Source organism: Pogona vitticeps, chromosome 1 (assembly GCF_051106095.1).
Source record: "Pogona vitticeps strain Pit_001003342236 chromosome 1, PviZW2.1, whole genome shotgun sequence".
NCBI classification, from domain to species: Eukaryota; Metazoa; Chordata; class Lepidosauria; order Squamata; family Agamidae; genus Pogona; species Pogona vitticeps.
This window is the reverse complement of record NC_135783.1, coordinates 82980033-82993434: the sequence shown is the minus strand read 5'-3', so window position 1 is coordinate 82993434 and position 13402 is coordinate 82980033. Positions and strand designations below refer to the sequence as shown.

General features: G+C 39.4%; 1 protein-coding gene across 16 annotated transcripts in view; it reads left to right on the top strand.

Moving 5' to 3' along the window:
* EYA4 (EYA transcriptional coactivator and phosphatase 4) overlaps window positions 1–11941 on the top strand; it is a 184887-nt gene extending 172946 nt beyond the window's left edge. For 9 of the 16 annotated variants that reach the window (XM_078383339.1, XM_078383340.1, XM_072996513.2 and 6 more), the window contains 3 exons: window positions 3214–3335; window positions 4245–4345; window positions 6531–11941. In XM_078383339.1, the coding sequence (XP_078239465.1) occupies window positions 3214–3335; window positions 4245–4345; window positions 6531–6611 (304 nt within the window). In that variant the 3' untranslated portion in view covers window positions 6612–11941. Of the gene's footprint in view, window positions 1–3213; window positions 3336–4244; window positions 4346–4383; window positions 4485–6530 lie in introns of all 16 variants that reach the window. The other 7 variants (XM_020779802.3, XM_072996482.2, XM_072996518.2 and 4 more) reach the window with 1 other exon arrangement.
* Window positions 11942–13402: the final 1461 nt, after the last annotated feature.

The following is a 13402-nucleotide window of genomic DNA, read 5'->3' as shown; positions in this document are numbered from 1 at the left end:
GACGGAGCACTGGACATCTCTGCTTGACTCACTGTATTTAAAAAAGGAGAGAGCTCCTGGCGGATGGCCTCCACTTTAGATTGTAAAAATGCGGCAAATTGGTCCGGTGAAAAGCTAGGGGGAGGCCCATCACTCAGACCAAATTTGGATAGGTCGCGCACTATACGGAATAACTCCGCCTGCTGGTTGGATGCTTCGCTTATCCGGTTAGTAAAGTATGCACGACTGGCAGCCTTTACCTTAGCCAGGTAGAGGTAGATCTTCAAAGCTTTCTGCACTTTCGAGCCTCTCATTACTGGCACTGCGGTCCAGGTGACCACAGACAACACTACAGCGCTTTACTACATCAACAAACAGGGCGGTATACTCTCACTGTTCAGTTTTGGGAATGGTGCCTATCCCGCCATGTTTTTCCCATAGCGATCCACATTCCTACCGGACACAACCAACTGGTGGATACTCTCAGCAGCCTTCACTCACAGATGCACAAATAGTCTCTTGATTATTACATATCCCTCCAGCTGTGCGACAGATGGGGTTGTCCCAAAATAGATCTTTTTGCCACAGAACGCAACACCAGATGTGCCCTATATTGCTCCAGGGCAGGCATAGGACCAAACTCTCTTGGCAGTGCTCTCATGTCAAGGTGGACCTTGCACCTCCTTTACCTCTTCCCTTCAATCCTCCTTCTCTTACGAGCCATCATCAAGCTACGACACAATTGCTCAAATGGCATACTCATAGCTCCTTGGTGGCCGAGACAGCCGTGGTTCACCATGTTGCAGTCGATGGCGTCCAACAGTCTGTCTCCCGCTGATTCCCCACCTTCTCACTCAACATCAAGGACAGACGTACCATCCCAACCTCCAGTCTCTTCACCTTACGACCTGGAGGAGCCATCTTCTTTGAACACTATTCTGGCTCGTGCAAGGAAACCTTTGACTAATCAACTTCATGAGTACAAATGGTCCACATTTAAAAAATTTGCTCACCAAAAGGACCTACCTACAACTTCAACTACTCTTTCAGCAGTACTGGCTTTCCTGTCTCATCTTTTTGACTGTCACCTTTCCTTATCTACACTTAAAGTTTACTTATCAGCAGTTGTAGCACACGAACCCAAGGACTCTGATGCTGTCTTGTTATTCAAACACCCTACTTTGAAACAATTTTTACGAGGTGTCGCTGATTTATGACCAACTAGAACTGTTCCCCCACCACGGTGGTCTTTGCATACTGTATTCATCGTTTAGTCGTTTAGTCGTGTCCGACTCTTCGTGACCCCATGGACCAGAGCACGCCAGGCCCTCCTGTCTTCCACTGCCTCCTGGAGTTGTGTCAAATTCATGTTGGTTGCTTCGCAGACACTGTCCAGCCATCTCATCCTCGGTCGTCCCCTTCTCCTCTTGCCATCACACTTTCCCAACATCAGGGTCTTTTCCAGGGAGTCTTTTCTTCTCATTAGATGGCCAAAGTACTGGAGCCTCAGCTTCAGGATCTGTCCTTCCAGTGAGCACTCAGGGTTGATTTCCTTTAGAATTGATAGGTTTGTTCTCCTTGCAGTCCAGGGGATTCTCAAGAGTCTCCTCCAGCACCACAATTCAAAGGCATCAATTCTTCGGCGGTCTGCTTTCTTTATGGTCCAGCTCTCACTTCCATACATCACAACAGGAAAAACCATAGCTTTGACTATTCGGACTTTTGTTGGCAAGGTGATGTCTCTGCTTTTTAAGATGCTGTCAAGATTTGTCATCGCTTTCCTCCCAAGAAGCAGGCGTCTTTTAATTTCGTGGCTGCTGTCTCCATCTGCAGTGATCATGGAGCCCAGGAAAATAAAATCTGTCACTGCCTCCATATCTTCCCCTTCTATTTCCCAGGAGGTGATGGGACCAGTGGCCATGATCTTAGTTTTTTTGATGTTGAGTTTCAGACCGTTTTTTGCACTCTCCTCTTTCACCCTCTTTAATTCCTCCTCACTTTCTGCCATCAGAGTGGTGTCATCTGCATATCGGAGGTTGTTGATATTTCTTCCGGCAATCTTAATTCCGGCTTGGGATTCCTCCAGTCCAGCCTTCCGCATGATGTATTCTGCATATAAGTTGAATAAGCTGGGGGACAATATACAGCCTTGTCGTACTCCTTTCCCTTACTGTACTGCATACTGTACTACAACGCCTTATACTGCCACTTTTCAAACCTCTCGCAACCTCGTCTGAACGGCTGCTCTCGTTTAAAGTTTTGTTTCTAGTAGCTATCACATCGAGCATCCGAACTTGCAGCTCTTTGATTAGATCCCCCATTTCTGCAGTTTTACCCGGACAAAGTCACACTCTACCCCGATATTTCCTTTCTGCCTAAGGTTGTTTCTGGTTTCCACGTCCGCCAGCCCATCATCTTACCTGCTTTCTTCCCGCAGCCATCAACGCCTCTTGAGCACGCAAGTCTAAGAGACTCTTTCTTTTCACTCATCCCCCACATAGGGGAACTCATATCTCCCCCCCAAACTATCTCGTGTTGGATTGTCCACACCATACGACTTATTTATGAACTTGCAAAGAAACCATTGCCTACTGAATTAAGGCACACTCCACTAGAGCAATGGCTACTTCTACGGTCTTTCTTAAAGGCATACCTGTCCCTGATATTTGTAAGGCTGCTAATTGGTCCACTCCATTGGCCTTTGCATCCCACTATCGATTGGATGTGTGGGCCAAGTCAGATACTGCCATCAGTCGAGCAATTTTGTCTTCTGTTCTTCCATGATGTCCCTCCTCCTGAGAGGTAAGCTTGTTAGTCACCCATTAGTGTGCATTCACAGAGACCACAAAGAAGAAAGAGAGGTTACTTATCTGTAACTGTTCCCCTCCGTCCATCACATCTGTTTATTCTATACAGCGGTGGGCTGTTTGGGAACTGAGGCAATCACCAGGATGGGTAGACCACGTGTACTGGAGGGGCGCGGTCCCTGGTGAATGCATGTTTGAGCTCTACAATATTCCGGAGATCTCTGCTCAGGCGCAGATTAACCCATTAATGTGAATTCACAGATGACCACTCGAAGAACTAGAGTTACAAGTAAGTAACTTCTCTTTTTTACTGATAAATAAGAGTAACAGATTTGGAGTAAAAATTCATTCCAGGTATGCAGTCAATTTCTTTTAGGAAAATATGTTTCATCGTTATATTGTGTTTTTCCCCCGTCTTTTCCTGTAGGAGTAACTGTGTAAATGTCTTGGTAACAACAACCCAACTTATACCAGCTCTCGCTAAAGTCCTGCTGTATAGTTTAGGAGGTGCTTTTCCTATTGAAAATATTTACAGTGCTACTAAAATAGGTAAGGAAATTAAGTTTCCTTAAGCTTGAATTATTTACAGATCCCAACCTTTCCAGAAAATATGACATTTTTAATAGACATAAGCAATTTGCTTAGAACTCTGTAAAGAACAGAAGGCCAAATATAATGTATTAATGTATTTAATCACAGGTAATAGACATAATTTATATATCACTTTAATGAACACTGTCTTTGTAATAACATGGATCGTGGTTGTGTTGTTTTTATGGGACTGAATCCTTCCTTATTCAGAAGTTTCACGCTTGAATATGGATGTTTGAATCCTTGACCCTTCACCCACAGACAATTTCCAGCTTTCTTGTGGGTAGTTGAACTCAGACAGGGTTCCTTGCTTGCAAAGTCTTCTCAAAAACTATACCGATAATGCTAGGAAAAATTGAAAGGGAAATCAAATCACTGCCCAGTGAACATAAGATGAAAAAAGAGAAAGGGCCAAGCACGCCTGGTCCATTCAAGCCTTGCTCTAGTTGGCTCATTAAAAGAAGAAAGGGTTTTGTACAAGTGACTCTCCAATACTGCAGTTCAGTATTGCAGCCTCATAGCAGGAGCATCTCTTCTCACAATCTCTCACCAAGACTTTAGCCATCATGAGGCTGAGAATGATAAAGCACCATTCAAGCTTTACAGTATTTACTGCCAACCCAAGGATACTGGCCTTTATTTGTAAAGTATCTTACAGTGAGGAACTTAATTTTTTGTTAATTTAGGACACATATACAGTCATTAGATACACCTAATTGAATTCATTTTCCTTAATTTTAACTAGGGAGTAACTAGAGCCCAGGTGATCTGAAAACATTGTTTTTAGAATTCCTCATCTTTTGACCTTCATAGATCTTTGTGATACCTCTTTTTGATAGCTCGAATAAGTAGTGCATTGTTTTTCAGGAAAAGAAAGCTGTTTTGAACGTATAGTGTCCAGGTTTGGCACTAACATAACTTATGTTGTGATTGGAGATGGCCGAGATGAAGAGCATGCAGCTAACCAGGTAACTTCTTGCTGAACTGTATCTCATTTATCTTCCAGGAAAAGAAAGTTGCTTTGAACGAATAATGCAAAGGTTTGGCAGAAAAGTAGTATATGTTGTAATTGGGGATGGTGTAGAAGAAGAACAGGCAGCCAAAAAGGTAATCTGTCTCATGAAATGTTGGTGTGATACAAAATACTGATGCAAGCTTACTTTGTTTGCATTTCTATTAGTATAGCACACTGGCAAATGATTCAAGTTGGTTGGTATATGCCAGGATTTGAAGATATAAGACTTGCAATTAAACCATTTGGATTCAAGCATATGCTTTATGATAGTTTGCATGAGGAAGAGTAATGCCAGGCAAATTAAGTCAGTAAATATATTTGACAATAAAATTTATGGCTTTTGAGAAATTTTTTGAAGAAAGGCATGCAAAACCAGCTATTACAAAATAAAAAGTATCAATGTATTAAAGAGCTTGATTTAAAAGGCAATTGATTTTTGTTCCATAGGGCTCAACTGCACTTTTGCATGTACAAAACTGTTCCTCCCATTAAACTGTACAAATGGAGCTTTGTAAACAATTGACTCGGAAGAATGTGGTTCTTTATTTATTTATTTATTTACTTATCTATTTGCTTTATATACTGCCCCGTTAGTGCACACAGTGCTCTAGGCAGTTTACAATCTAAAATGTAAAAATCCCACAGATCCTCCACATTCTTCTGTATTTATGAGGAATAATTACATTAGGATATTTCTGTACCATCAGAATTTGAATTTGGTGCACATAAAAGTTATCACCAAGTACTTATTTCTGTACTTGTGAAGTAATTACAGTAAGCGCATTTAGAAGTTCATTAGTCCTTATTATTACCATGTGGATTTGTGCTTTTGGACAAGTCCTATACTTATGGGAGCTATAGTACTCAACGCTGTGCACACCTGTAGTGATTTCTACCTAAGTTGAAATATTCCAAAGTTCAACATGTTCCAGAATAATGATAAAAGTGTGGAGCAGATATATACTTTGTGGCTTACAATTAAGTTATACAAAACTGTCCTATTCCTGGGACAGTTCTAAACATTTTTATAACAGAATCTTCTGGTTTGGTCTTTGACTATAGCAGTTTTATTACCAGTTAAATGCTGGTTCCAAATGGTTGCTTTAAATAGATGCAGTACAGGTGCTGGGATTGTCTTGCAGCCTGTTCAGAAAGCCAGGTGGTTGGTTTCTTTACTGTATGATTGGCATGCTTTCCTCTAACTGTTGCTTGCATGAACATTTGTGGAAGTTATATCTGAAGTTTTTCAACAAATAGATCTGAACTGAATGAAAGCCAGGTTCTTAAAATTCCGTGAACCCATGTGCAGTTCTGCTCTTCATAGTCTTTTAATTTTAAAGACTGTTTTCTCATTTCAAAGACATCTGACAATAACATCACATTGGTTGATACCGATAACATAAAAATAGACCTTTCATTTATGGGGCAATAACAACTTCATGTGATTATGTCAATATTAGTATTAATTCACTGAAACAATTAATTCACAGAAAACAAAGTCACAGCTGGCTTCATATTAGTTCTTTAGAAACAAATCACAGTTCTAATGACAGAAGAAGTGTAGTTCACTTGGGAAGAAAATCTCTGTTGCTTCAAAACAAGGAGAAAGTATGAAGTTCCAGTTGTGGGCACACTTTGTGTATCTATTTGGAGGAGAGAAATTTGGAAGTTTCCTTTGAGATATTTCACTGATGGCACTTAAAGGAGATTTATGAAACACTCATCTGTTTGTTCACAGTAATCCTAAGATCTGAAGAAATCATGTTTTTACACTTGTGCCTGCAGTGAATCTGCCTGCAGTGATTCAGACTTACCCATATTTAAAGTAATGTATACAGCATAACTTCTACAGAAAAATACATTACTGTCTTCTAGAAAGTGACTTCATCAGCTTTAATAATTGGATAATAAAGTTTGAGCAGAATTATTTTTTTTATCCTTGCTTAATATAAATAAGAATATTTACCTAAAATTTTAGTTCAGATCTGTTTGGGCTTGGGGGAGGTGTCTTTTGTTTTACTAAGAAAAACCAGAATAATTCTTTAAATTTCAAGGTATATATGAAAGTAGATGTATGGAACTGTTTTATGAAATATGTTACTCATTTTTTTCTCATCTTTTCCCCTTAACAAACACAGCACAACATGCCTTTTTGGAGGATATCTAGTCACTCAGACCTTTTGGCTCTACACCAAGCATTGGAGTTAGAGTATTTGTAACTCTTCCTACATAGCTGACAGATTCTTTTTATATTGCAAAGTACACTGAATTTTTTATGTGTGATCCGATGCCTCCGGCTTTACACATACGTGATGGTCTTAAGAAGGAAAAGCAATATTCTGGATGAAAATTCCATTATGAAGAATTCAGATTACTGAATGGAGTTACAGCTTTTAATTCTATACAAGGATTCTCTATATGGTCTTATATACAGAGCATTTTGGTTATTAAAGAACTATAAAAGGAGGTTACTGGAGCACACCAAATGAGCCCTAACTAGAGTGAATAGCTTTTGCAATGGACTCATACTGGCAAAACAGTGACATGCATTTTCTGATCAACAAAGGTGGTATTCAGCAACATTCCTCACTATGGGATATATTCTCACCACTGAGGTTTGAATCAAACTTTAGTCTACCTACCTAGCCCAGAAAATCTGAATTGGAATGCACTCAGACTGTATGATGACAATCCTGTCCAGATCTGTAATATGTGTAAATTATTGATGAAAATAATTTACTGTGACGTTATTAGTGGTTGACTTGGGAAATTGATGCAATTTATTTCTTTCATTTTGGAGGTGTGTGGGATGGGGTTATATTATAATAATTATTGTCTGTTTTATAAGTTTGGCGAGCGGAATGTGCATAATGATGCATTGTGCCTTAAAAGACAAGATCTTGTTTGTGTGTTACAATGGTTTAACATTGGTTTAAGACTGTGTAGATAAAAATAAATAAATTTTTGTGCTAGTTTTTGACATGACCAAACTTCAGATTCAAGTAATCAAAGAGCAACGCTGCATCAAAAGCTCTTAAGTGCTTGTTGCAGTAAGGGGGGGATGATAATAATGGAGAGCTAGTGTTTATATTTAGTTTCTTAATAATTCCACTGACTGTAGGAGGCACATAAGAGGATGTCAGGCAAATGGAATGATGTTGGGCAAGATAACAATTTTTAAGCTGGTTATTTAAAACCTTTTTTCTATTTTTGTCTTTAATCAAAACAAAATAGTTGTATTCGTGAATTATTTACAGACAATGAGTCTGATTTTATGGAATGCGTGTAAAAGCAGGGGTTACTATCCATTAACTCACTCACAAATTATGATTTAACATGCAGTAGGTTATATGTGGACATTGTTAAATGCTATCCAAAGGTGTTCCTAGAATTTACTAATTAAAAAGAAAGAATGCTAATAAAAAAAGGAAAGGGGAACTTAAGTTCCAGATTGTATCAGACTCAATAAAACAGAAGTCTTAGAAAAGCCAAATAATACCACTCGGTACTGGAAACCTAGAACGGTAAAAATGTCTTCCTAAAATGAAATAGCTATTAGTACTCGAATCTTAGTCTTCAGATTGTTTGTTGTATGTGTGATTTAAGTTCATTTCAGTCCATTCATTTCTTTCAGCACTCAGTTTAATTAAATCTTTTCCATTTGGTTTTGACTCAAGCATATAGATGGTGATAAGAATGGATCTCAGTAGAGCTTTCTTTCCTTCCTTCTTCCCAGCTGCCCCTTTGTCCCATATATACTACACTTTGCTCACCCTTACCTGCAGTATTGTACTTACATTACTTGCAGTAGTGCATTTGTATGTTTATATATCCTGCAACAATTCTTCTCTCCAAGATTCCAGCTTCCAAATTATTTTTTCTGAAAGTATGTGTGACCACAGCATGTAAGCCACTGTTTGCAAGGACGACATGTGTTTCCTGTATATCTGAGATACCAGTTGCAGAATTTACTCTCAAAGGAAGATAGTGTTATTCCTGAAAGTGAAAACATTTTTCCTGGTAAACTGACTTTGGGTCCCTTGTTAGGGCCAAAAGACAATATAGAAGTGCTTTATAAATTAGTGATACCATTCCAGACATACACCTCTGTCCTTTCCAGGGCTCTGTTCACAAGGTATTTGTTTTCTCGGCATATGCACCTTGTGGGCTGATATCTTTGGTGAAGTAGTGAGGGTAGGAATGGACTGCGGAGCTGTACATCACTGCACTTAGAACATGCATGCTTGACTGAGGGCCTGCCAGCTAGGGAGCAGAAAAAGAATGGAATTATTCCCAATTATCCTACAGTTACAGAAGGAGATTTGGGGAGAGAATAGATCCTGACAATAATACATTAATGACAGGGTTATACAGGCTACCCTTACAATTCTTTTCTCTACTTATTGTGGTTACATTGCATTAATCACTCTCAAATACAACCTTTGTCCTACATCAGTTTTGCGTGTAAACAGTACTTTTTAGTAGTATGTAATGAGACATGTAGTCTTATGATGCAGTGCATGTGTATACTGTTAATGAGAAAACGGCAGGATTTATAGCCCCGGAGGTGGAAATATGTATGTGATTTTGTCTTAAAGAGTGCTCTGTAATGTACTGTGAAGTACAGCCCTTTTTGATTTCATAGTTTGTAAGCTTCTGTGTAAGCATCCTGGTTTTACAATGCTAAGGTGGACAAAATTAGGACACAGCAAGAGAGAGTTCAAAAGAGTGACTGTTCACTCAGTGTGCAAAGGACTGCCTGCTGATGTTCTCTTCTGTACTCTCTTGTACATTACCAAAATTCACAGCAGTTCAAGAGAGGCTCATAACTGCAGTTTCTCTTCATGCATGAAACAGTTTGCTAATGCAGAAAAAAAATCATTGAATCTCCAAAGATCTCATCTTATTAAAGTTAGAAAAATAGCCCTGCACCTCGATCTGTACTGAATCCACCCCCTACCTCCACCCCATCAACTGAACATGGTAGCAAAAGGGAATCCTCAATATCATCATTTCAGATACGTTGTGTGAAAAATTATGCAATCTTGTTCTTTATGAGGTACAGATAAGTATACAAATGGCTCTGAAATGACCAGGAAGCCTATGATCCCCAATTAGAGTTAAATTTAGGTAAGATATTCTGACCACTATTGATTCAAAGTTTTCTCTTTTTAATTGCAGACTTCAATTCTACTTTAATTGTACTTACAGAGCTGGGGTTTTTTTTGTTTTTGTTTTGTTTTGTTTTTTTGCAGGGGTGGCATGTTTGGCTGCAAATGTAAGCTTTCTTGCAGGATCTTTCCCCTTCATTTAAAAAAATACATATACAGTGGTGCCCCGCATAGCGAGGTTAATCCGTTCCGGATTAACCTTCACTATGCGAAAACATCGCTGTACGGGGCAAGGAAAGCCTATTGGAACGCATTAAACTTAGTTTAATGCGTTCCAATAAGCGTCCAAACTTACCCCTCCAGCGATGATTTTAATGGCCGCGGATGACCCGAAATGCCCCCCCCCCGCAGCGTTATCGCGACCTCGGTAAGCAAGGGGAGGGCGCGAAAACACTGATAGGGGGCCATTTCGGGTCATCCGGCAGCCATTTTGGAGCCGCCGATCAGCTGTTCGGCGGCTCCAAAATGGCCGCCGGACGCCCCAATCGTCGCAAAGCGAGTGCGGCGATTGGGGCAGCTCCGTATAGCGATCCCCAAAAAGGGATCGCTATACGGATTCTTCATTGTACGGTGCGCTCGTTAAGCGAGGCACCACTGTATAAAGAAGCTCATCTTATCTTGACAAAACTACAAATTAGTTACAGGATACTTGATTTCAGTTATTTGGGGTTAATATAAGATTGATGTCATCACAACTGTTATAGAGTCAGCTCTGTTCTTCACTGAGTCTTCTGTTCACTGTTCCAGAAATATTTTGATTTGCAAAAATAATCACAAATTCTAAACTCTGTATGATAGACAAAGGAATCAACATTGCCAAAACTCTGGATACAAAAATAAATGGTGTCAAATACTTAATAGTAAACCTGCCTCTCCATGAAAAATTCAGATGTTGCTATTGAATTTTACCTGAGTTTCAAATTTGATGGCCCTGTTTATCTCTAGGAAGTTCGAGGGATGTTTTTAAAAATTGCAGTAAAATTAGTTACATTTTTCTGGTGATAGGAAAAGTGGTATTCATGAACCTCTACTCAAGCCACAATTTAAGATATATTGGATTCCAAATAAAGCATGGCACTCTGCATGTTGAACTACAGTCACTTGGATTGTCAGTTTATTTTACACACAATCAATAAAAAATGTTTTCGTCTGAATCCAGATCCCACCACCCAGAAGGATAACATTGTCTAATGCTTTAAATGTTTGTGCAATCAAGATAGTGAACATTGTGCCTTTGCAGTTGCTGTACCACTATACTGTAAATGGGAGCAGCACCTAAATATTAAGCACTTTCAGTGTTGTGCTTCAGAAGATATACAGCACAATTTGATTTGATGTAAATACAAGGAAATGGAGGGATAGGTGGACTCAATTCAGTAAACCACTGAAGTGAAATGTAGAGAGATGCAATAAGCAGATTGTGCACAAAAATACAGGGCACAGTCCACTCCTTTAGGGCTCAATGAGTGCTCTTCTCTTTCTCACTGGCCCTTGGCTAAAAATACATGCATCCTATGCATTAGCCATTGCCTGCTGTTAATAGTGCTGTGTGGCCCACTCCTTCGAAAGACCGCACACACACTGTAATTGTGTGGGAGTGATTTTCACTGTATTTATGGGCTGGAGTATAAATAGGAACAACTTGAGCACAATGAAAAAAATAACAGCATGTTCATAAAACAAAATACAGCAATACCCTTATTAGGACCAACTCTAGTATCACAAAGTTTCTGTGCAGTCAAGTATGGCCAGAACCCTACTATACCTGCTGGTATAACCCCATCAGTGTAAATCTCAGTTGTAAATTGTAAGTTGAGAACAGTCATTTGTTGTTACACACTAGTTGTGTGACTCAATATGCTACACCAAATATTTGCGGTAGTTTCTGCTGAGATTTGTGCCAATGGAGTTATGCCACCATAGCTTTTCAATTACATTCTGGCTGATGCGTCTAAATTCAGCTAGTGAACTGATTGTTCCTGAAACAACTTAACAAAAGAGCCTAATCTAAATCTTTCCATTTGTTGAGGGAGTATGGGAAATGTCCACTACAGATTAAGATGTGATTTTTGCTTCATGTATATGGAGACAGGGGTGTTCTGGAGCCATGTCTAGATGCTTGAGTAAATGTGATATTTAGTGTCTTTAGAGAGCAACTTAACTGACATGAGCCAATACACTGCATTTGAACTCCCAGCAGTAGCAGCCTTGTGGAACCATTGAAGCCAAGGGTCTATGTAATGTAAGTGTCTGGATTTATTTGGAGATAACATTATTTAAGAAAATGTAAATTAATATTGAAAGCTTGTAAAAATGTGTATATCTTTACTGTTTCTCAATAAACACACATGAAAATGATGTCATTTTCTGCACCATCATCATGCTGTGTCACCTCTGTTTTTATGTTTGGAATATAGAGTATATAGATAAATACAGATATTCAAGATTCATTGACCTCTGCTGTATGAAGGACAATTATTCATACACACACAACAACTGGGAGGATGGGTTCCAAATAGAGACCCATTTCCTGAACATGAATGCTTCAGAGAGCAGGAAAAAGGAAGTCAAGTAAAGAAGATCCAGCTCTGGGTCCTCCTGATCAATGGAATTTTAGCCTTTCTGAAAAGATTCGGTGCATAGCAGTCATAGCTGTTGCGTTAAAAAAGGAGCTCCAATATACTCGTTGCTACATGCTGTCAAGTCACCTTTGACATGGTAAACCCTATGAATGAGATGTCTCCAAAATATCCTGTCCTCAACAGCCCTGTTCAGCTTATGCAAACTCAAGCCTATGGTTCCTTTAGGGAATCAGTCCATCTCAGATGTGGTCCTCCTCTTTTCTTACTGCCTTCAACGTTTCCCAGCATCACTGCCTTTTACAAAGAGATCTATCTTCTCCCAATGTGCTCGAAGTAGGACACCTTGCATTTCCTCGTTTTTGCCTCCAGAAATAGTTCAGATATGATTTGATCTAGGACGCACTTTCCGGCAGTCCAGAGAATATGCCAAGCTCTCCTCCAGCACCATAATGTCTCCCCCATTTGATATTTTTGCAGACCTATGAGTTATTTAAGTTTTATTTGTCATAGCTTCTGGACATCCCCCCCCCCGGTCAGTTTTTTTAATTAGGTGTATGTGTTGGTGGGTGGGTTTTTATTTCTTTAGTCACTGTTAGCTATCCAGAGTAGAAAGACTGGAGATAGCTCATGTCCACAAAGCAAAGCCTTGTACTCGAGTTTACATTCCATCCCCCCTTCCCCCCCTCCTTAAGAAATGCAAAAGATTTTCTTGGAACCTGAGTATTGTCCCATTATCAAGCCACTGAGTCAGAACTCAATCTCATCCCTTGGGTTTTACAAAACCTGTTCATTTTCATATTCACTTGATTTTTCTGACATAGTTGCTCTGCGCTAACCTTCCCTGCCTTAACATGTAAAGTTAGTTTGCTGACTGCATTTTTTGGTATACTCTGATACAGTCCAGAACCAAACAGCTGTATGCCAGTGTAAACATAGACCTCCCCACTTCTCCTTGTAACACTTAAAATGTAGTCCAATAATGAAATCACAAGTTTTGACAGTAATAAGCTGTTTATTTAGACAGCTATATTCTGTTAAGGACAGCAGTTGTATTAGGGTAATGTTGGTCTCTTTTGTCTTCAGGCAAATTGCCATACCCTGGCCAGAAATCATCTCATTTTAGTACGCACGTAATATATTTGGTATTTTTACACACAAAAAAGCAATTTACTAGAATTTCCGTTTGAAAGTAGGATTTGTTGGCTAAAATTACAGAAACCTTGCCAAATATGTCTCTGGAAGATTATATCTTGTGTT